The following is a 23,152-nucleotide window of genomic DNA, read 5'->3' as shown; positions in this document are numbered from 1 at the left end:
AAATAGGACTAATATGTCCATCCTGACTACCTCAGAAGTTTGTTTTATGATCAGAGAATATATTTCACATGAAAGTATATAAAAAGTATAAAATGCTCTGTAGATATTACAATAATTATGTGGCTACTTTTTTCCCATTTTAATGAAAAGCACAAAAATGCAGACATAGAATTTCAAGATTTGAGATTCTGGCTAATACAAAATCACAAGTAATATGCTTGTTTCCCTTATGAAATAAAAGTATTTTAAATTTAGCCTCAGAAATTAAGGAATGATACCAAGTTTTCACCTTTAGAACGAGAGAGAGAAAGAATCTAGAAAATTGCCTTACAGATGAAATGAAACATTACAAACATAACCATACCATGTAAGCACTCAAATCACTAACACTATGTACAGACTAATAATTACTAAGAGACATTTGATTTTGACAAGACAGATTCAATGGTTTGAGTTTCTCTTCTGAACACTCAGAAAAGTGATCCCTTAACCCCCTAAATCAAACTATCAGAGGACAACCAATAAGATAATAATCAACTGAGCACTGAACAGTAGGTCCTGTAATCCTGACAAGGGGAGGTCACAGGTGAGGTATTAGACCACTGGTAGAAAGTTAAATGTAGCACTCCATTGTGTTCTTAAGAATGGAGTCAAAACTGGTGATGGGTAGTAAGGAGGGCACATATTGCATGGTGCACTGGGTGTTATACGCAACTAATGAATCATCGAACTTTACATCAGAAACCAGGGATGTACTGTATGGTGACTAACATAATATAATAAAAAAAACATTAAAATAAAAAATAAATGAAAGTGTAAACTGAAAAAAAAAAAAAGAATGGAATCAAAACTTAGATACATTCTCCTCAAAAATGAAGCCACATACCATTAGGTAACCTCTCTAGAAGTTCTGAAATTTATAAACCAAACTATAATTTAAAAGAATATTTTAGCACTGGCATAATCCTTAAATGCTGCACTGATACTAGCTTCTGAAGACGAGCAACTCAGTCAAGGTAAGGTTTTTTTGGTAATTAATACAATATTAAGTTTCTGTAACATATTCTGTATCAAAGTTATATGGCATGTTACCATTTGATTTTAGGCAAACGTTTTAATCTTTTAACCATCAACTGCAATAAAAAAAAAAAAAAAACTCTTCTGTTCCTCTTTTGAACTCCATGACCCATATTTAGCAATGACCTCATTATCTCTCTAATACTTTTAAAAGTCTTTAACCTTCTGTTCTTTCCTCCTGGCACATATGCTCCAGTGACCCTGGAAACTATGGCATAGTCAACTGAATTCCAGACATGTCAAGACAGAATAGGAGATGGCTTCTTAATTTCCTCTTCTGAAATTGTGCACTACATAAACATACCCAAGCTCATCTTCAATTTCCTCGGCACACACTTAACTAGATTAAGATCCTTTGGCATTATCTGTCAATAAGTTATGTTCAAAGTTAAATGAAACCAAATTATTATAAACAGATCAAATCTGGACAGAAGGAAAGGGAATAGAAACTGGTGGAACAGGAGGTGAAGAAAAAAGATGTAAGAAAAAGGAAGAAAGAACAGTAAAAAGAAAAGAAAGGGAGGAATATATCCCTGAAAGGAGGTCAGAATAAACTGATCAAAGAAGGTTCAACTATTAATCTTCAGGGGGCAATGATAAGACTGTTGAGGTAAAAGCAGGGAATAAGAAAGGGAAAGAGAACCTAGATCAGTGAACACAGAACAAGGAACATGATAAACTAAATTAACTATACAGTGCAAATACACGAAATGGTCAAGCAGCGGCAGCAGCTTTATGCAAACAAGAAAACATTCTCTTGATTTTAAGGGGAAAGATTTAAGAAAGGGGAGTTTGAGAAAATCATGTTTGGTTTCTTGACTAAATTCAGAACATTTTTTTATAAGATAGCTTCTATGAGTGCCAAGTCATAGAATGGTTACATATGATTTAAGTTTCACATTTTGGATTTTTATTTCTTATTCTCTCCCCTCCCTTATATCTTACACTTTTTTATAATGAGATTTGGATAGTTACAGTTTCAAACAATGCCTCTTTTCTATTATTTTCAAAAAAAAATAAGTCAATTAAAATGCTAAGTTGTTTAACAATTTTTTTATCAACAACATCTTACCTTTATTATTGTAGACATCTAAGTAATTAGGTGCCGAAAAAATTGTTATTAATGAAGGGAACCCTGTAGTTTGACTTTTTCTGTACATTCTATAGCTGTAAAACAAATAGCTTAATATGCATCGTAAAGCATCAATCATGGAGTTACTAAGTTTGATTTGTACATAAGGTGTTAATTTGGGTCAGGGAAACAGAATTCTTACCCTGCATCTTGAGCTTCATGAGCTCTAATAATCGATAACAAATTATTGTTTTGCAAAAATTCACACACTGCTGGATAGCTGTGGGGGGAAAAAAGTAAATTAAGTAAAATAATGGTTTTCTATATGAAACATATGCTATTTTAACAACTAAAATGTGTTTAATCTTGGATATTTTTCCTTACTTATAAAAATAAGAACATCCTCGAACTGTATTGTGACTAAAATGTTCCTGTGATTTTTCATTTCCAAAATCTTCAGAAGGATCGGACCATAGCAAGTCACACATTGGTCCAAATGCAGGTGGCTCTTTGAATCTATCTAACTGTGAAAGAAAGAAAAGAAAGAAACAAAGAACAGAAATAACTTGTCAAAAAGTGAGAATAGAATGGACACAGGAAAGTGGTACCAACTTCGAATACTGTCCATACTACATTGTTCTGAATGGTTAGAAGATATTTACTTAAAATATCAGTATATTAATTTTTACCATTACCTAATCTTGGCAGTGAAGAGAAGTCTGAAGCTTCTACTCTCTACCCAACGAAGTACTATAAATAGGAATCGACCTTGGAACTACAATATATACTCACTCTCCTAATATCATCCAGTGTGTGTATTTCTGGTGAAAGTCCACCATGAACACAAAGAAATTGTTGATTTAAAAGTGCAGCAAGAGGCAGACTATCAAAAGCTTCCATACAAGCTTCATAGACTCTTTCTGAATATTTAATTTTACCTAGAAAAAGAAAAAGTAATTGATAATCACATTACTAGCTGATCATTTTGAAGATAGATACATACGTACATAAATTGACTACTGAAACCAAGCCAAGAAAACTATAGACACAGAAACAGCCAAGTGGTAGCCAGGGGTTGACAGTGGGTATTGGGGTGATTATAAAAAGGCAGCAAGAAGGAATTTATGAGATGATGAAACTTTGGTGGTGGGCAGTTCTGGTGGTGGTGGGCAGTTCTATGCATTTGTCAAAACTCAGAACTAAACACTACAAAGAGTGAATTTTATTGTATACAATTTTTTTTTAAAAAGGCAAGCATCTTGCCCTATGAGAATCAATAAAATAGACAGTATCATTGGTCTTATGGAGACAAAATATTTGCATCTCTAAATTTACTTTGGATATGCAGATCATCATAAAATATTACTTAAAATAAATAAATCAAATCTCTAAAAAAGAGCTCAACCCTTTACCTTTATAGGCCAAGTAAGCCTAAATTAGAACTATACTTAAAGCTTAGTTTTAATACTTTATTTTATTCTAAGAGTCAGTGACTTTGTTGTTACAGGCAAGACGACTACATCATCACAGCAAAACTCAAGGTCCACCCAATTAAAAAAAAGAAAAGAAGATATCTCATTCATGGGGCGCCTGGGTGGCTCAGTCGTTAAGCATCTGCCTTCGGCTCAGGGCGTGATCCCAGCGTTCTGGGATTGAGCCCCACATCAGGCTCCTCCGCTGGAAGCCTGCTTCTTCCTCTCCCACTCCCCCTGTTTGTGTTCCCTCTCTCGCTGGCTATCTCTATCTCTGTCAAATGAATAAAAAATCTTACAAAAAAAAAAAGAAGATATCTCATTCATATACTGGAAGAACAGAGGGGTTCCTGTAGTCTACAACAAATGCTTAAAATGGACAGTGAAGCATGAAGCCAAAATAACACAAGAAAGACAAAACTCCACCAAATCCAACTGTCATTTACTTTTAAGTAGATTATCATACACATCCCTGTGCTCCTTTATATCTTTAAAATTCCTGGCTATTTTAAGTTTTTGCTGCAATTTTGGTGGGTGGTTTATTAATTATCTAAAGAAAAAAAAAAGAGCTTAGTTCCTTTCCCCCTTTTTAATATTGTAACATTCAAATATGAGAAAATCTGGGACGCCTGGGTGGCTCAGTTCATTAAGCGTCTGCCTTTGACTCAGGTCACCCTGGGATCCAGTCCCACATGGTGGGGGGGGAAGGTCCCTGCTCACAGGGTGTCTGCTTCTCCCTCTCCTTCTGCCCCTCCCGGTGTTCTTTCTCACTCTCTCTCTCAAATAAATAAATAAAATCTTTAAAAAAAAAAACCCACAAATATGAGAAAATCTATGTCTAGCAACAAGATGTTCTAAACTGGTAGTCTGCTAACAGATCTGTTTTCCAGCACTGTGGTTTAATAAGAATTTTAAATTGATTGCTTTTAGGTCAAGTATGTACTTTCCAGGTCTCATCTTTTATTCACTTATTATTTTATTTTTTACTATTTTATTATTCTTATTATATTGTTCATAACCTATTCATTTAGGTTACCCACCTGATCCTTGAGATTATATGACTTTGCGCCCTCTGCCATTACTCACCACTATATTTTTCTCCTTTTACTGGAAGTCTCTAGTAATACGATCTTTACTGGATCATGTTTGAGTCTCCATAATTCCAAAATTATTTCTATTTTTAGAACTTAACTCTAAGACTTAATATAGTCGTGAATATTAACTCAATAAGCACACAGTTAAGAGGTGTGAAAAAAGGTCAAATACTGCTCTATATAATATTGTTGCTTCTGGTTATTAGATTGCCATTGCCACAACAATTTAAGAGAGAAATGGGGTAAACACTGTAGGTTAAGAATTTCAATTCATTAATAGCATGTTTGAAACAATCTGCAATGATGACAGGATGAATAATTTAAGAATCTTCATGGGAGAGCTTCAATATTGGGGGAAAAAAAATCTCCAATGCAAAAACAATTTTTTTCCTTTTGGTTTTTATTCTTCCTATTACAAAAAAAATCACTTAAACATTAAAGCTATATAAAAAACTCAAAATCATTTCTAAATATATCTATAAAATCAAACAATAGGAAACACTGAAATGAAAACATCTGGATAAAACATCATTAAACGAGAACTCTCTGACAATAATCCTCAAAGCTTTATATGTTTGGACCCAAAATCCGTTCTTGTATGTTACACTGTAAAGTCTTACTACCCGTATCACTCCACAAGAATACTGAGGAAATGAAAATATTTCTCATGACAGTACTCACATTCCTGCTTAAAGGTAAAATATTCAGTAAGGTGTCTGCATTCATGATTGCCTCTCAGAAGAAATAATGTGCTTGGGTACAGAATCTTCAGGACCCATAAATATAAGACACACTGCAAAAGAAAACATTTTGACTGAATTTATCTTTTATTTTTATTTAACTAAGTTGTTTCATATTTGCTCCTTTTCCTCTAACCCTATTGTCCTTACAATCTCTATTATTCTTTACTACCTTTTTCTCTTTGTCCTTTACTAAAATATAAGCTCCATGAAATCAGGGACTTTGTCATCTTATTGACTTCTCATTCTCCACTCCTAGAAAAGTACCTAGCAAACAGCAGAAAAGTAATAAATATTTGTTGAATGAATGAGTTAATCTATTTAATTACTTTAGATTTACAGATTGTTTGCTATAACGATAATTAGCAGATTGGTGTCCTTCTTAGGTATATCAATAAATAATAATGTCAAAAATAATAGCATCAACCATTTATTGAGTACTTACAATGATCAAGTGCCATGTATTTAATACTCCTCGTTTATTCCTCAAACAACCCTATGAAGTATGTAATATTATCTCTATTTTACAAACAAGGAAACTGAAGCAAAGAGTTCAAGTAACTTGTCTGAAATCACAAAACTTTTAAGTAATGGAGACAAGATTCTGATCCTCTGATCTTAAGCATTATGCCATGCTGCCTCATGAAGGCAACAGCCATGTTTTATGTTTATTTTGTTGGTTATGTTTGTTGCCTTACATGAGGTAGATGTTTATTTCCTAAACTGATTCAAAGAAAGTATAATTTTTTAAATAAGAATATTAAAGCAAACAGTGTAGCAGATGCTTTTCTCTAAATAGATTTATATTATTTTTTTAAGACTTATTTTTAAGCAATCTCTACATCCAACGTGGGGCTCAAACTCACAACCCCAAGATAAAGAGTCATATGCTCTACCGACTAAGCCAGCCAGGCACCCCTCTAAATAGATTTAACATAAGAAACTCACATTTTACTTATTTGGTTAAAAAAAAGGAAATCAGGGGCACCTGGGTGGCTCAGTCGGTTAAGTGCCCAACTCTTGATTTCAGCTCAGGTCATGATCTCAGAGTCATCGACTCGACGAACCCCAAGTTGGGCTCCATGCCTGGCATGGAGTCTGCTTGGGATTCTCTATCTCCCTCTGCCTCTGCCCCTCCCCCTACTCATGCTTATACTCTCTCTCTCTCTCTCAATTAAGAAATAAAATCTTTAAAAAAAAAAAAAAGAAAGGTACTTCAATATGGAAATTAGCTTGGTTTATAGAATTATATACAAAAAGAAAACACTTTATTTTTAACAAGGAGTATTAAAATGTGTAACTATTAACACCTTCATTTTATTCACAAGGAAAAAAAGAAATTAAGCCAGGGAAATACTTAATAAATTCTACCTCTCTTTTTTGCTTATTTTGATTCTTTATTATTTTCCTTTTGTAACAATAAAATCTATTGAGTCAGCCACAAAACACCCTAATACAAGGACATACATACCAATATGCTTAGTTACCAATAAGCTTCCTAAAATCGTTCATTTTATTGTTTTTGTCAAAGTCCCCTATCTTTTTTTTAAGAAGGTCCATTTTCTGGTTTCCCTGAAGCTCTGAGGAAAGTTTGAGGTGAATGATGATGAAACTATGAAAAAAGGAAGAACTCAGAGGTAACAAAATTCCTTAGGGAATTTGAGTGGCCAGAGCCCTGAACTCCTTTCCTCACTACAAATCCTAGCATACCTGAGAAAGGAGGTTAAAAAATACTGGAGAAAGGGATATAAACAACAGGAACCAGCATGGAAATTCACCAGGTAAAGATTCAATTATCTACTCGGAAAGGTGGTTAAGAGTACAGGCTTAGGAGGCACCTAGATGGCTCAGTCAGTTAAGTGACTGACTTCTGATTTCAGCTCAGGTCATGATCTCAGGTCATGAGATGGAGCCCCGTATCAGGTTCCATGTTCAGTGCAGAGTCTGCTGGAGATCCTCTCTCTCCCTCTCCCTCTGCCCTCTCCCCTGCTTGCTCTCTAAAAACAAAAATAAATAAAATATTTTAAAAAATAAAAAGAGTACAGGCTTAGAATAAGACTGGCTGCACTGCTTACTAACAATGTGTCCTTGGGGAAGCTATTTAACTTCTCCAAGCCTCAGTTTCCTCATCTATAAAATGGATAAAATAACAGTACTTACCTCATAATGTTGTGAGGATTTAATTAATCAATGTGTGTTAAGTGCTTAGGATATGCTTGGAACATAGTAAATACTCAACACAAGTATCTATTAGTAGAGCTTTTATTCAGCAATTTTACTTCCAAGAATCTGCCCCACAGAAATAATTTAGCAAGCATGCAAAGATGTATAAATAACCTGACTCACTGAAGCATCATTTGTAATGGCAAAAAATTAGGAATACCTTAAGTATTTAACAATAATTAACTGTGGTTTGTTTATTCAACAGAATACAATGTGGCTACTAAAAATACTATAAATTTATATATACTGACCTGGAAAGACATCACAGTATACAGATATATAAAAAAAAAGCAAGTTACAGAACATTATAATATGGCCACATTTTCATTAAAAAAAAAAAAGAGAAATGCATATATTAGAAAATACAAATAGTTCTATATTTGCCTTATTTTATTTATATAATTAGAGAAATAAGAGGAGCAAAAAGAACTATGTGCTGTTAAGTAATGATGAACAGGTCATTTTAATGCCTCTTAAGTTTTTTAAAAGAAATGAATACTTCCACAACACACAAAAGACTTGGTTCTTAATAGCTATAGAAGCTGGAACAGAAGCACTAGGGTTTAAGCAATAAAAGCATTATTGTATGTTTTATTTAATCAGAGAAAATTCAATTAATCTTTTTTCACATGGGGTAATGCCTTTAGGGGCAAGAGAGATAAATAGCACTAGCTCCTTAGGGCCACTAGATAACAGGACAATAAAGAACCCTCAGTTTACATTTAATTCCCACTGGGAAAAATGGCAATTATAATTGCATAAACAGAGTAATACAAAGAAAATAGAATAGTTTGAAAGGCAGAAGAGAATAAGTAGCAGTTTTAGCTAAAAACTTCAGAATAGCAGAGGTATTAAAAAGAACCCAATATAGGTACTTTAAGGAACTTATTTTACTAGGAATTAATGGAAATCATCTATGGTAACACTTACAAGCAAATCAAATGATAGTATATGATTATTACCTCTATACTAAAATAACCTCTGTCCACATAATCACCAAGAAAAAGGTATCGTGTATTAGCAGGTGATCCTCCTACTTCAAAAAGTTTCATCAGATCAAAAAATTGGCCATGGATGTCACCACACACTGAAACAAGAAGATTATTAGATATGAAAAAAAACCTCTGAAATAACAAATTTTACTTAAATTCTAATTTCTTTTACATAAGAAATAATGTAAATTCTATCAAGAAAGGTCTCAGCAGGAAGTCAGAATCTATGAAGAGTCCTAATAGGGATAATGTGTACCCAAGTGTTCATGTGCTCAAGATCTAGAACAAGATATAACAAAAATAATGAAATTTGTAGTCAGTGACAAAATTTTCACCTAAATTTATAAAGCTCCTCTTTAGGAAGCCAAGCATAGGTCTCAGGATTACAAAAATTATAATAGTGGCAGTAAAATCTCCATCCTAATGCAATACTTTCTATTGACTGCTATGTTGACGCTGAGGTATTTGCCTCTAATAATTGAAAGCAAAGTAAATAAGAATTTGTTGAATCAAATTGAATTATGGCCAACACAACTGATGAAACCTTCACAAAAGCATACTAGACCAACTTCTGCACTCAGGTTACTAAAGATCATGTTTATTCACTGAAAACAAGCAAAAACCAAAAAAATTACAAAAAATAACTTCAAAATTCATGATAATGTCTTTGTAATATTATTTTAGTATACCACAGATTGGAGAGTAAACGGTCTTATATCCAAGCAACTAAATAATGGTATAATCAAAAAAATAATATCCAAAACATAAACAAGTGTACCTGTAATTGGAGCCTCTACTTCTATCATGGTTTTCTCTCTCCGAAGGATGGCAGCACCCTCATTGATAATTCTAAGTGCAATTTCTTCATCTACCCGACCTTCTTTTACTAAGTGGTTCTTCAGAACATCAACCCTGGGTATCCCATCCATATCAAATACTTCTTCAGATGTCAAGCGATGTGTCGGGGGGAAAGGTACAGCTGCAATTTTTTTTTAATTAATAAAAAATAAATCACTATTAATACATAACAACTAACCAATGAATCTAGGTAAATAAGAGTAAAACCTGAAAAGTTGGAGTTTTTATTTCTTCTTTATTTATTGGATAGAGGTGTTAATATTTTTAAAGGGTTTTTTAAAAAGTAATCAAATTATACTTTTATTAATCTATATATAATAACATGTTCTTTGTTGAGAATTATTAGAGAAATGAACTGCCTCAAAAATTAAAAGCTCTTTCAGGGTAACTAAAGTTTTCTCTAAGCCATTACATTTTTTGGCAGAACTCACAAATCATATTATACACTCTTTACCTTAATGAAGTACAATAAATGTAAACTTACTACCACATAAGCCTGAATAGAAAGAAGTCCCAAATATAAGGTGAACTACCATGTTTCTAAGAAAGTTAAAAGTGATGTTTTCTGGCCAACTTAAAAAGAAACTTTTAGAGATATAGATAAAACAGTCAAATACTTATACAATTTAAATTAATTTAGATGCACATATACATTTAAAACATTAATAAATCATGAAAATTTTGAAATACTGCTTTTTCTCCTACCTCCATGTTTCACAAAACACTTTCATTCAAAATCTTTATGCACATCTTTGACATCAGTGTATTCCTTATCTTTGGAGTCATTTTTGAGTCATCTAACACTCTTTTCAAAGGCAAATCATCTTCACTTCCATTTAAGTTATTTCATATAGCACTTTTTGAATATACATAAAATGCTATCACTGCAAATTTATCCGAAGTCATACTTCCCATATATATTAATTACCAACTGTACTCTTTAAAACTGATATTTGTTATATGGAATGGAAAACTATAAGGTCTATTTTCAATAGTATCTAGCAAAATTTGGGGTCACATACCTAGGAAAAATTACTATATACCTGTTAAACTTATCAGATTCCTTTTTCGCAGACCAACAAGTGACTTCATTATACATTGAAATCAGTTAGAAGTAGTTTTAGGCTCTTTACCAAATAGCACTTTGTTTTTCAAAATAAAGAAAGCAATAGAGAAATTTAGAGTAAGAGTCTATATATAGACTCAAATTAAGGCAGCCCTCTCTTTTCAGAAATAAAAATTGTTTTAGAAAAAACTCACTTTATATTTGGACATACAGTATATAGTATTTTCTTGATGTTTCAGAATCATCATTGTAATGATCAATTATTATATAGAAGACTGGAAATGTATAGGACCAACTGCTTCTTCACATTTCAACTTAAACAAAAAAACTAAATAGAGGAGCCTGGGTTAGAATTATATCAATGACCTGAGAAACAATCATAAATAACCATGTTCCATTTTACCAGGAAAACAAATCAGGAAGAACTCAATACTTTAGAAGTGAGACAAGAACTAAGGCAGAAGGCTGTCAACCGATTCTAAAAGGCTTTGAAATTGCCAGTCCCTCTTGCTTTCTTCGACACTTAGTAAAATAAAATTTGAACTTCCTTATTTTGTCTTCATTAGAACATATTAATTCCCACTACTTTTCACTACATTTAGAACAAAGCATTAAAATACATTTTGTTCCCCCAAATATAGTATGTCCAGATTCTAATAAAAAAAAACCCTCTGTTAAAGTATGCTTTTCTCTAGCCAAAGATTAAACAAACCAAATTTGCCCCTATCAGTAAACCAACTGTTTAAAAACTACAGATTTTAATAACAGATTATTAAATAAATCACAAGTTACTTTGGACATCATAAAAATGAAAAGTTTAAATACCTCTTAAGTACAAATTTTTGCGATTAAGATGGAATCATATTTTTCTCATCGGGTCAAGAGAATTTTTTTATCACTCTATTCAGGAAAACAGATACTGTTTAAGATCCTGCATTCAAGATTATGTACGCTTTCTAATAATCAACAACATAATTCTACCACTGGCTGAATTCTATGCAAAATACAAAACTTCCTAAAAACCCAACTGGGAGACCACTTCCCATCCTCTCAACTCAACCAGTCACCAGTGTTACTTCATTCTTTCATGTACATTGTGAATGATCCACTGCAATTCACACTGAGGTATTGCCCTCTTTAACAAATAGCCAGGTCTTTATTCCTCTGAAAAAAAGCATACATTGCCTTCATGCTCATGGGTAAGTCATCTATAGACCTATGCTTTTCCACTTCTTTTCAACTCAAGGCATGCTTTTTTTTTTTTTTTTAAGATTTTATTTATCCATTTGAGAGAGACGACACAAGTGGGGGGCACAGGGCAGAGGGAGAGAGAGAAGCAGACTGCCCGCTGAGCAGGGAGCCCTGAGATCGTGATCTTAGGCGAAAGCAGATGCTCAACATTCAACCCATTCAACCGACTGAGCCACCCAGGTACCCCAAGGCATGCTTTTACATTTCAAGACCAGCTGGGATACATTTTAAGGAATGTATACAGGTGGAAGGGTGAAGAAATGCCACCATAAATTAAAGTAGATGAAAACTACAGAAGATCAGTGTTGTTCTAACAACACAACACTGAAAGTAGAAAATGAAGTTTCTAAAGAGTACCTTTTAGTATGTCAGTACATAAGAAAAGGCATGCAGAAAGATATAAGAGGAAAAAAGCATGTCCTCTTTGGAGGCAGGATAAAGGAGCTATGGCAGGTGATCTAACCAGGCAAAAGAAAGCCAACCAAATAGGATTTAGCCTAATGGGGGTCAATTATTGACCCTGCTGGCCAAGAGAGTTAAAAATGTTTTTTTCATCAAAAATTAATATTCTCCGCTACTACTTTGCTTTGCAATTCCTAAGGCACTTCAAAGCATTCCCATCTATTTTCAGGCTTTTAAATGGTTTTTCTTTTTATTTCTTTTTTTTTTTTTTTAAGATTTTATTTATTTGACAGAGAGAGAGAGCCAGCGAGAGAGGGAACACAAGCAAGGGGAGCCCAATGCGGGTTCGATCCCAGGACACTGGGATCATGACCTGAGCTGAAGGCAGACACTTAATGACTGAGCCACCCAGGCACCCCTCTTTTTACTTCTAATTCATCTTCGGTCACTGATTCTTGCTTTTCTAGGATTTTCTTCCTGTATATTTTTTTCTCATTTTCATTTTTTAAAAGATTTCATTTATTTTTGCACGTGTGCACCCACGAGGGTGGGGAGAGAACTCTCGTGTGTGCGCGCGCATGCACACACAAGAGGGGGTGGGCAGAGGGAGAAGTAGATTCCCCTCTGAGTAGGGAGTCCAATGCAAAATTTGATCCCATGACCTTGGGATCATCACCTGAGTGGAAGGTAGACACTTAACCGACAGAGCCCACCCAGGCGCCCTCTCCTTATTTACTTTCAGATATTTTTCCTACTCCTCTATATTTGTGATAGGGAAAAACAGAACATAAATATATGTAAATGTAATGTAAATGGTCAATAACTGAAGTGGCTAAAAAGGAGGATTAGCTGGAATAAGCTAAAGAGCTACAAAATAATCTCAAATCACTAAGTTTCCAACACTAGAAAACTTGATTTGGTAGTATTCATTTTGACCGAACTGTTCTGTTGGAAAATTTCCTTTAACCCAAATTTCGGAAAGAAGCACATATCTGTATGGTAATCAATAACATTCACAAGTTAATGTAAAGTGGCTAAAAAAAAAAAAAAAAAAGTCTAAACTTTAAAGCAGGTCTTAATTTAGGCAGCTGGAAAAATAAACCAGGGATACATATTGATCAGGGATGGGGAAGGGCCCAGATACTACTTTTTCTACTACTGGGTAAGGAATCCTAGAAATTAACTAAACTTGTTCCCCAACTCCAAGCAAAGGCTACAAATTACTAGCCCCATGAGGCCATCAACACCTAATGGAGTGCCTGCAGCCTATGCCAACTGAACAACTTAGGTGGGCCTCTCATCATTACCATTATTGGCAACTATCCAAATAAAGTCCCTCCTGTCATCTATATTTCTGAATTTATCTCTGTATTTCTTTTACACCATGCTATCGCTGGCAGTTCTCCTCCCTCTCAATCCTTTTCATTTTGAATTCCCATTATATATTTTTTAACTCACCCCTCTCCCCCTGTACACACACACACACCCTCTTCAGATCTTCATGTAATGTTATCATTTCTCTAGCTTAAAGAAATCTTAGTTACCCTGAAGGACAGCTCTTTTCAAACACTTTTTTCAAAACGGATGCTGCCCATTTTTCTACACTCCACTACTCTTACCAGAGAGGGCTTTGGTCTTAGTGCAGCTCCACATTACCACTTCCAATTTCATCACTCCAACGAAGAAAAAAAATATCTTCTCCTTGAGGTTCATGCCTTCCAGCTAACTTATCCTTGTCCCTGCCATCTACTAAATTTCTAGTCATCTCTCACATGCAACTCCGGTTCCTGGCTTGCAAGCCTTCTCCACTCAATTCCATCATCGATGTCCATGTGGGATGATCTACGTAAAACTTAGGAACTGAGATGTTCTTCAGTTCCTCAGCCTTGGCTGTAATTATTGCTCTGCCTCTGAAATTCTGAACTCCAATCTCTCACTCCATGATTAAAACCTCCTATCCTTCCAGTTCTGCTCCCATTACTCCATCTGTTCTTCAATTTATCAAGAGACTGGAGGGATGCCTGAGTGGCTCAGTCTGTTAAGCAACTCGTGATTTCAGCTCAGATTATGATCTCGGGGTCCTGAGACTGAGCACCATGTCAAGTTCAGAGCTCAGCACAGAGTCTGCTTATCCCTCTCCCTCTGCTCCTACTCCCACTCACTCTCTCTTTCTCTCTCTCTCTCTAAAATAAATAGATAAATAAAAATCTTTAAAAAAAAAAGAAACAAAGAAAGAAAGAAACAAAGAAAAAGAAACTGGCAGCCCCTCCTTATCATCCTCCCTTCTGGATACCCTTGCTTCTTACAATTTTAAAGGTATTCCATCATCCACCCACTTTTTAAAAAAACATCCTAAATTGTTTTGCCCTTTTGTCCTATTCTACCTATAAGGGAAAATTGCAATTCTTGGATTAGTTGGCTTCTAAACTTGGGTGCTTAGTATAAAGTCATCAAAATGGCCCAGTGCTACTACAAATTCAGTGTCTTCAACTTAGTCATGTGCATTTCTCACCAATCCTATTAAACATTCTCTCTCCCATGCTCCTCAGTGATTTCAAATGGTCCCCTCTTTCCTGAACCCTTCACTCAACTTTATCTCTTACTCAGTTATCAACTTTGGGTCCAATTTCAGAAAAAATCGAGGCCTTCAGACCAAACTTCACTTTCTTGCTCCTCTCCATCCACATCTACACCACTATGCATCTTTAAATTTCTCCCCATCTCAGAGAAGAGGTACTCCTTCTGTACTTTACTAAACACTGTTTGGGTCCTGCATCCCACTCCCCCAACCTCTTAACTTCAATCACCCTCCCCACCCCTCCCATGGTCCTATTGTTTCCTCTGACTCTCCACTGGGTCTTTCCTTTGAGCATATAAAGGAGCATAAAAACATCTTTAAGATCTTAAAAATCCAAACAAGTAACTCTCCCTTATTCCTCATCCGTTTCTGCTATATATATTCTTTTTGACAACTAAGCTTCTAGAAAGGGTATTCAAATCTACAATCTTCATTTTCTGACTTTTTGTCTATTTTCCTCAATCCATATTTATCTGGCTTCTGCTCTATTCTTCCATCAATAACTCTCTCCTCTCTTGAGTTCTTGAAATCACTCACCTGGTTTTTCTTGTACTTCTCCGGTCACAACTGATTGCTCTATTCCATGGACTTCTAGTCTTTTTCTTGATCCTTAAATGTCAGTGTGTCCTTGCCCCTCCTATCACACTGCTCTGAACTAGTGATCGCATTCATAACCAGAGTTTCAACTAAAATCTACATTTTGAGGACCCTCAAATAGATTGCTCAGTCCAGATCCCTCCCCTAAACTCGATTCCTTGTAAACTACCAAGTATCTGTACTTGGATGTTCCATACATATCTCAAACTTAGTATGTCCAGAATTTAGGGTATGATTTTTCCCCCTAAACCATTACCAATAGTTACCCATCTAGGAATTATCCTAGAATTCCCTTTATTCCTCACCCTACATGGCCAATAAGTCCTAAATAATTCTCTGATCTGTTTCTGTTCCCTTGGTCCTGAGACACTAAGTAAAGACTTTTTTTTTTCTAGAATTACACAATCTTTTCAATTTTGCCTACTATAACACTCAGTATATTCTTTCTAAAATTCAAATCTCAAAATTCTCTTGTTTCACGACTGGCTTTATCATACAAAATCCCAATTCTTTATCTTCACATGGCATGCAAGATCCCTTGTGATGTGAACCTTGCTTACATTTCCAACCCTCATCTTTTGTCACTACCTCACATTCCAAATACTTTCTACACTCCAGATACTTTATTTTCATTTTAAAATTATAACACTTTTTAAAAATCTCTGTGCTTTTTCATGCCCTATTGTTCGGGGGTACACTTTTCCCATCTTTTACCTAATTTCTTGTCCTTAAACCTCATTTCAGTGTTCCAATTCTTGTTCCCATGTTCCCAGACTAAGTTAATGGTGTCCCTTCCTTTGCAGTCCTATATCATAGCATATAATCCACACCTATATCATGGCACTTATTAATTGCACTGTAAATATACCTCCCCCATGTGCTTATGAACTCTTTGAAGGGAGGAAGCTATGTTTTTCATCACTACATACCTAATGATTAGAACATTGCTAACAATCAATGTTTACTGAATTAATGATATATAGTTTCTAAAATACTTGTATATCTTGACACTAATTTATATAGCAATGACAATATATTTATACTGCTTTAGTTGCAGTTTACAAAGTATGTAATTTCACATACACAAACCTGTAAGATTCTCAGAGGCATCCTGGCAGTTTGGTAGGGCAGATTTTATCCCCATTTCACAAATGGGGTAAGAGGTTCAGAGAACTTAAATGGCTTTCTCAAGGTGTTTCAACTAGTAAGAGGTAGAACCATGGTTGAAATTCAGGTCTTCAGAATGCTACTCCAATACAAACTGTCTTACACCAACAAAACGACAATGCTCTTCTGGCTCAAAGAGTCATCAAAAGTTTCCTCATCATGAAAATGGGTATTACCCACTCTGATGCCAGAATTAGAAGCATGCATTGGCCACATGCTGTAAAAAAAGATTCAATAAATCCTACGCTACACTCTTCAAAATTTCAAGGTATCCCTTGGGTTCCTTTTAATCTGTGGTGGTTATTTGAATATAGTACCTTTCCTTCAAAATTGGTTCCCCTTCCTGTCTTATTTTTGACATGGTTATCACCACTCCATCACTGGAACTTGAAATTTTTGTGTCATTGTTCTCTTCCAAGACTCCAAGTCCTACTGATTCTTCAAGTTCTCTTCATTTTCTTACAACTCCATTGCTGCAATGCTAATTCAAGTTCTTATTATTTTGTGTACTAAAAAAATCTAACTCAGCTCTACTTTCCCTCCTCCTTGATTGTACAAAACACTGCTAGATTAACCTGCTCAAAAATTTGGGGTAATTTCTTAAGAACTAAAGAATAAAGGGGGGGGAAGCCTCAAACTTATTTCCAGGATCCTTCCCTATTTGACCATTCCCAGCCTTTTACATGTCATTCCAATCTTTGCCTCTAACTACAATTGCTCAATTTAATCAATCCCTAGAGCAAAATTAGTCTAATTGTTTCCTTAAAAAGTTTTGCTCTTCTACCTGTTCCCACACCCAATCACTGATCCAATATATCTATTTTTTTTTTAAATTTATTTGAGAGAGAAAAAGAGAGAGCGTGTGCACATGCACAAGCAGGGGGAGCAGCAGAGGAAGAGGGAAAAGCAGGTCCCCGGCTGAGCAGACAGCCTGACGCGGGGCTTGATCCCAGGACTCCAGGATCATGACCCGAGCCGAAGGCAGACGCCTAACTGACTGAGCCACCCAGAAGCCCCAATATATCTACTTTTAAAATTATTCAGAATTTGCATCATATCTGGTTTCTCTCTTTCCCTTAACGCATGCCTTGGTCATTCTGCACTTGGACTTCTTTGGTCCTAAGATGCTGAATAAGGACTTTTCCCCCCTAGAATTACTACAATCTTTTCAATTCTGCCCACTCTACAACACTTAGAATTCTCTTTCTAAAAATTCAATAATTAATCTCTGACACCCTGATTTAAGCCTCTCCCCTCCTAATATTTTGTTCTATACAATACCACGTTACCTTTCAAAAACCAAGATACTGGATCACTCTTCTATTTTAAAACCTTCAATAATAATGATGATAGCTACCATTTAAGAGATAATAGACCCTAGGAAATAAAGAAAATGTATCGAATGCAAAGGAAAGTCACTGTGCATATAAAATGAACATATACACAATACAGACAATGCCCTCTAAGTGATAAAGGTGGATTCTTATATCCAGACTAACAGATTCAATAATTTCAAGAAACAATCAAGTACCAGACCATGCTCTAAGGTACATACTTTACATGGACTATCTCCACTAATCCTTCAAAAACCCCATAATAATACTTTACTAATTCTATTTTACAGATGAGAACATTGAAGCTTGGTGATATTAAGTATCTTGTCTCCAGTGAAAAGGTTATTAAGGTAACCTAGGATTCAAACCCAGGCAATTGGGCTCCAAAGCCACTTAATCATCCAGAGGCTATACTGCTTATTAGCTTAAGTTTCAGCTCCTCAACTTAGTGTACAAGAGATGGTTTCCAACATCATCTCCTGCCACTCATAGCCAAGCACTTACACACTTCTGTCACACATTTTCAAGCTTTTATTTATTTTTTTCCCTAAACTCCATGCCTTTCTGCTGCTGTTTCCTCTACTCCAGTCCTACCTTCTATCTGGAAAAATTCTACTCATCTTTCAAGGTCCACCTCAAAACATAATCCTCTCATTGATGCTTTTTTTCCAAATAAGAGTCAACTCCTACTTTAGAGCTCCAGTAGCACTTTGTACATACCTTGTTATATATTATTTATTTGCAATAATGTCTCCCCCACTAGACTGCCAGCTCTCCAAGAGAATCTTACTTATATCTAATCCAATTCTGTATCCTCAATGCCTATTATGCTTTGGTACAAAGCAGGTACTCAATAAATGTTGCACAAATAAATGGTCCCAATCCTCTGCCTATTTAAATCCTACCCTTCCTTCAAGGCCTTCTTCCTTGTATAAACACTTGTTAGACCATTCCAAGTCCAGAGTCATCACAACCTCCTTTGAACTCAAACAAGTCACTGGCTCAGTCACTTATCTGGCAATTATTAATGGCACCCATCCTTATGACATATATAAATAACTTTTCATAAGTATTATTTCTCCAAGGACCAAGACTGTTCTTCATTTTTTTTATACTTCTGTTGTCTCTCTACAGTTTATAGCATACAGCAGGCATTTAATATTTGCTATTTGATTACTCTGATGTTCCAAAATAAATTTTACATAACATACAAGGATGCCCAATTATCTTCAGCTAATTTTATCTGTGTATAAATAAACATTATGATAAAATGAAGTCATATGATTGGTACTAAAGTACACCTCATTTAATAAATCAAGATTCTTTTCATCAAACTTTTCCTTACAATTCTTGCTAATTCATTCAATAACTCTGGAACCTAAAGCTTTTGCCTTACTACTGAGCAGCTATATTTCCTCCTTGGCATTTTCCTTCTAAGATGACTTGTTACCACAGTGTTCTCTCTCCTTCCCTTCCTCCCTCCCTTCATCTTTCTGTCTCTGTCTCTCTCATACACACACACTCACAGACACTATTTTCTCTGTTCCTTTGCTTTCTCTAGGACACATGGTACTGAAGATTTATTTTAGAATGTTTAACAGTTTAATGGGGGTGGAAGGAAAAAGAAAAATCATTTTCAAGAGTTATCTTTTTAGATAGGTAAGTCCACAAAATACATTTAGTAAACAAAAATTAAAATTCAAGTTGCTTTAAAATATGATGAAATAGAACTAGCAAGAAACACTGAAGTAGCCATGTGACCCAAAGACCTATGTGGGTCATCTAACAATCTGTAATGAAAATAAGCAATCCTAATAAAGCTACGTACTAGAAAAGACTTGAGCCAAATGACCTCAGACTTATAAGCAGGGCAGCTGGCAACAGAACCAAAATGAATCACGAAGCTGCCTATCAGGAATATATCAGCTTAACACACACATACACAGACACAGGAATATATCAGCTTAAGACACACATACACAGACACACACTTCAGCATTTTAGTTCAATCTGAAAGTCTGATAATTTAAGAGATAAGGTTAATATAACCTAGGAAATAAAGAAAATATATTGAATGCGAAGGAAAGTCACAATGTGCATACTAAAATGAACATATATACAATACAGACAACACCCTCTAAGTGGTAAAGGTGGATTCTTATATCAAGACTAAGAGATTCAATCATCTCAAGAGACAGTCGAGTTTTACAAATCTGGGACCTCATCTATATAGCAAAAAGTACATTTTTAAAATATCTGGAAATAAAAGGTAGGGTAGTGTCTGGATAAATTTGGGGAGGAGAGCAATATACATAAATTCAGGGTTTTATGCTTTAATTACCCATACCAATTTTGCTAATGTGGCAGTAAGGCACTCATGCAGATACAATTAGCCGTTTTTCCTAGTTTGTTTCCATTTTCTTATTTCCAACTTATCTTAGCTGAAGAAGAGAAAAATGCTTAACAGAAAATAGTTAAGAGGGCATACTATCTCACCTAAACCACTGGGTTACAGCAACTTTCAAAGACAATTTGACCTGAGTCAGCAGCAGCTGGAGTACGCTCAGAAATGAAATTGCTGGGGAGCCTGGGTGGCTCTGCTTTCCACTCAGGTCATGATCCTGGAGTCCTGGGATCAAGCCCAGCATCGGGTTCCACGCCCAGTGAGGAGTCTGCTCAACCCTCTCCTTCTGTCCCTAACTGCACCTCCCCTGCCCCCACCATGCTCTCTTGCTCCCTAATAAAATCTTTAAAAAAAAAAAAAATGAAATTGCTTTAACTAGCCACAAAACCTAATTGTCCATAATCAGCGATATGGAATCACCATTAGTAATTTAAATAATTTCAGTGAAAAGCTAATTAAAATAATACATGAATCACCTACAGTATTCCAAGATCTCAAACTTCATATGAAGTGAACTTTAGGCACATGATATTAAACACAGAAAGATCTATAGTCCTTTCAAAACCGTCATGACCATAAATATAGGCTTCCTGACTAGAAGTGTAAGAGTATAAAATTCGGAAACAATAAGGAAAAGTTCAGGGAGTAAATGATTTCCTGTACTCAATGCCAACAATGGTTTCCATGATATTACTACTATGAAATGATACAGATGCAAAACTAGCACATACTAAACTTATAAGAAATCTGGATTTTAACAAGTTGAACTTAAGTCGAACTAGCACTGTGGTCATATATGTTCTGACAAGGGTGTTCTCTATCATCAAATATAACATCATGGTACAATTACTGAACGAAGGCAGGCAAGAAGCCTGAAGATATAATCCAAAAGTGGATTTCTGTATGAAAGGTGAATTTCCCAGTAATTTCTGAGGAAGCCAGAGCAGAGACTCCATGAACAGTGCAAACCATTCTGTTGCCACCATCTCTAAACATGCGATCCATATCAGGCATTCCAGTTGCTAACAAATTCCATAAAGAAATAAAAGTTGTCTTGGTAAGAATATACTACTAGGCACATGAGATCTTTTACTTACGAGCTCTATTTAACTAGAATTTTCTATACCAACAAGCTCTTTTCCTATTTACCTAAATCAAATGACTTTTATTCCATATCAGTAACTTGCAAATGAGACCATCTTGGATTCACAACTCACCCCCAAGGAATACGCCTTATGTTTGGAATCTTATTTTTACTGTATTAAAGCAGTACAGTACAGGAAAACATTATCACATATATGACAAAAACAAGAAGATTCACAAGCATAAGGATAGCACAAATGCTCGGGAATGCGACTGGTTATCCTATCTAACTAACAGTAGGGTGAAAAGTACCCAGGGGAATGAACATACAACACAGATGCATAGTCAGAAAATGAAGAGGCAGCCCATGTCTCTGTTCCCAACCCCCACAGAACTCCAGGATTTCATGTTAGGACCACCAATCTGAACTACCTTTTTTTTTTTTCCCCTTCTCTTTTTATAAAGATTTCTCAGGACAAGGATTCCATAACTCTTTATTCAGCTCATTCCAATGCCTGGCCTAACTGGATATACTACTAACTTTTAAAAATTGTCTACACAAGCCCGGATACAAATCAGTGTTATTATTAAAGGAGGCTCAAATTGATAAATTAAAATAAAAAAACACAAAGGAAAAAGGTTTTCTTGTTTTTAAATATTTTAATGGAAACATATCTAGTCAAATTTCAAAAACTGGACTAACAGTGTTTAAACATTGTGCCAGTATATTTGAGAAGCTGAATGAAAATAAATAAGTAAAAGAAGTATCTAGCTTTCAAAAATAAACGTAATACAACAAAGAAAACTTTATCCTAAAATGATGTCAATTTATTGACCAAGCTACACAGTAAAGAAAAATCATTTCAGATTGTTTTTCACCTCCACGGCGGTGTTTGAAGTTGATGGGCTCTCCCAGAGAGCATGGAAATCTTAAGCAACAGTCAATTTAACCTCAATATCTCTATTTTAAATTAATCTGCTGATCTGTTGTCGGTAAACATACATAAATTCTGCCTCAGCCGAGAAATATTTAATTTTCTCTTCTATGGGTGTTTTTCTGCAAGGTGAGGGGTAACCCCTTCTGGCCTTTGACCAAACAGTGTTGACCGGTTTGCGAAGTAAATGCTTTTTCCTCTTTTATGCTGCCTTTTCTCCATCTATTCTGCACTTAAAGCCGGGGCCCCCAAATCCTGCCTCGTCTCTTCACCCTTGTCCAATCCCACATGGTTCCCCCAGTTTCCGCGTGGAGTGACACCTGAGGGCCAAGCGCGAACCCCTGCGGCTGGCGCTAACTCGGCGCGAATCGGGCTGACGGCTGTCACTGGGGAGCAAGCGTGGGCCAAAACCGAGGTGATTTCTGACTGCTTATCGCCCGGCCCCGCGTGGCTGAAAGTCTCCAAGCCCCTCGGTCCGCCCAGGCAAGCCAGGCATGCAGCTGTCGCGGGGCAGGAAGCTAATCGCGGCCTCTGGGCCGCTTTGACAGGCCCAGGAGAAAAAGAAGAGGGGTCACTGCGGCTAGGAGACTCACCCCTATGGCTAGGAGACCTCAAGAGCGAAACCCCCGCCTCGGGCCTGAAGGCATGCGAGAGACCGCGGAGTCGCCGCTACCGACTCAGCCCAGCCCAGCAGGGGCCCGCCCAGGGGCCACTCCCCAAGGGAGGCAGCCAGTCACTCGCCCGCCCTTCCGGGCCCGCTCCGGAGGGGACGGTCTCTCGCCCGCCCTCACACACAGCTCCTCAGGC

General features: G+C 35.9%; 1 protein-coding gene and 1 long non-coding RNA gene across 13 annotated transcripts in view; one reads left to right on the top strand and one right to left on the bottom strand.

Moving 5' to 3' along the window:
• Positions 1 to 3,934, top strand: part of LOC148109806 (uncharacterized) — a 47,721-nt gene extending 43,787 nt beyond the window's left edge. The window contains exon 3 of the long non-coding RNA XR_015724820.1: positions 3,657 to 3,934. This is a non-coding gene — a long non-coding RNA (uncharacterized LOC148109806). The remainder of the gene's footprint in view (positions 1 to 3,656) is intronic.
• Positions 1 to 23,152, bottom strand: part of PPP3CB (protein phosphatase 3 catalytic subunit beta) — a 50,280-nt gene that overhangs the window by 26,959 nt on the left and 169 nt on the right. For 4 of the 12 annotated variants that reach the window (XM_045783193.2, XM_045783185.2, XM_045783189.2 and 1 more), the window contains exons 2-8: positions 9,449 to 9,649; positions 8,641 to 8,765; positions 5,397 to 5,508; positions 2,942 to 3,087; positions 2,534 to 2,673; positions 2,352 to 2,429; positions 2,150 to 2,244 (exon numbers count right to left, since the gene is read on the bottom strand). In XM_045783193.2, the coding sequence (XP_045639149.1) occupies positions 2,150 to 2,244; positions 2,352 to 2,429; positions 2,534 to 2,673; positions 2,942 to 3,087; positions 5,397 to 5,508; positions 8,641 to 8,765; positions 9,449 to 9,649 (897 nt within the window). Of the gene's footprint in view, positions 1 to 2,149; positions 2,245 to 2,351; positions 2,430 to 2,533; positions 2,674 to 2,941; positions 3,088 to 5,396; positions 5,509 to 8,640; positions 8,766 to 9,448; positions 9,650 to 13,866; positions 14,239 to 22,938; positions 23,097 to 23,152 lie in introns of those variants that run through there. The other 8 variants (XM_045783188.2, XM_045783191.2, XM_045783194.2 and 5 more) reach the window with 7 other exon arrangements.

The sequence above is a fragment of the Ursus americanus genome, chromosome 6 (assembly GCF_024610735.1).
Source record: "Ursus americanus isolate L20-20 chromosome 6, mUrsAme1.1.p, whole genome shotgun sequence".
Classification (NCBI taxonomy): Eukaryota; Metazoa; Chordata; class Mammalia; order Carnivora; family Ursidae; genus Ursus; species Ursus americanus.
The sequence above is the reverse complement of the archived record's forward strand: the minus strand, read 5'-3'. Positions and strand labels throughout refer to the sequence as shown.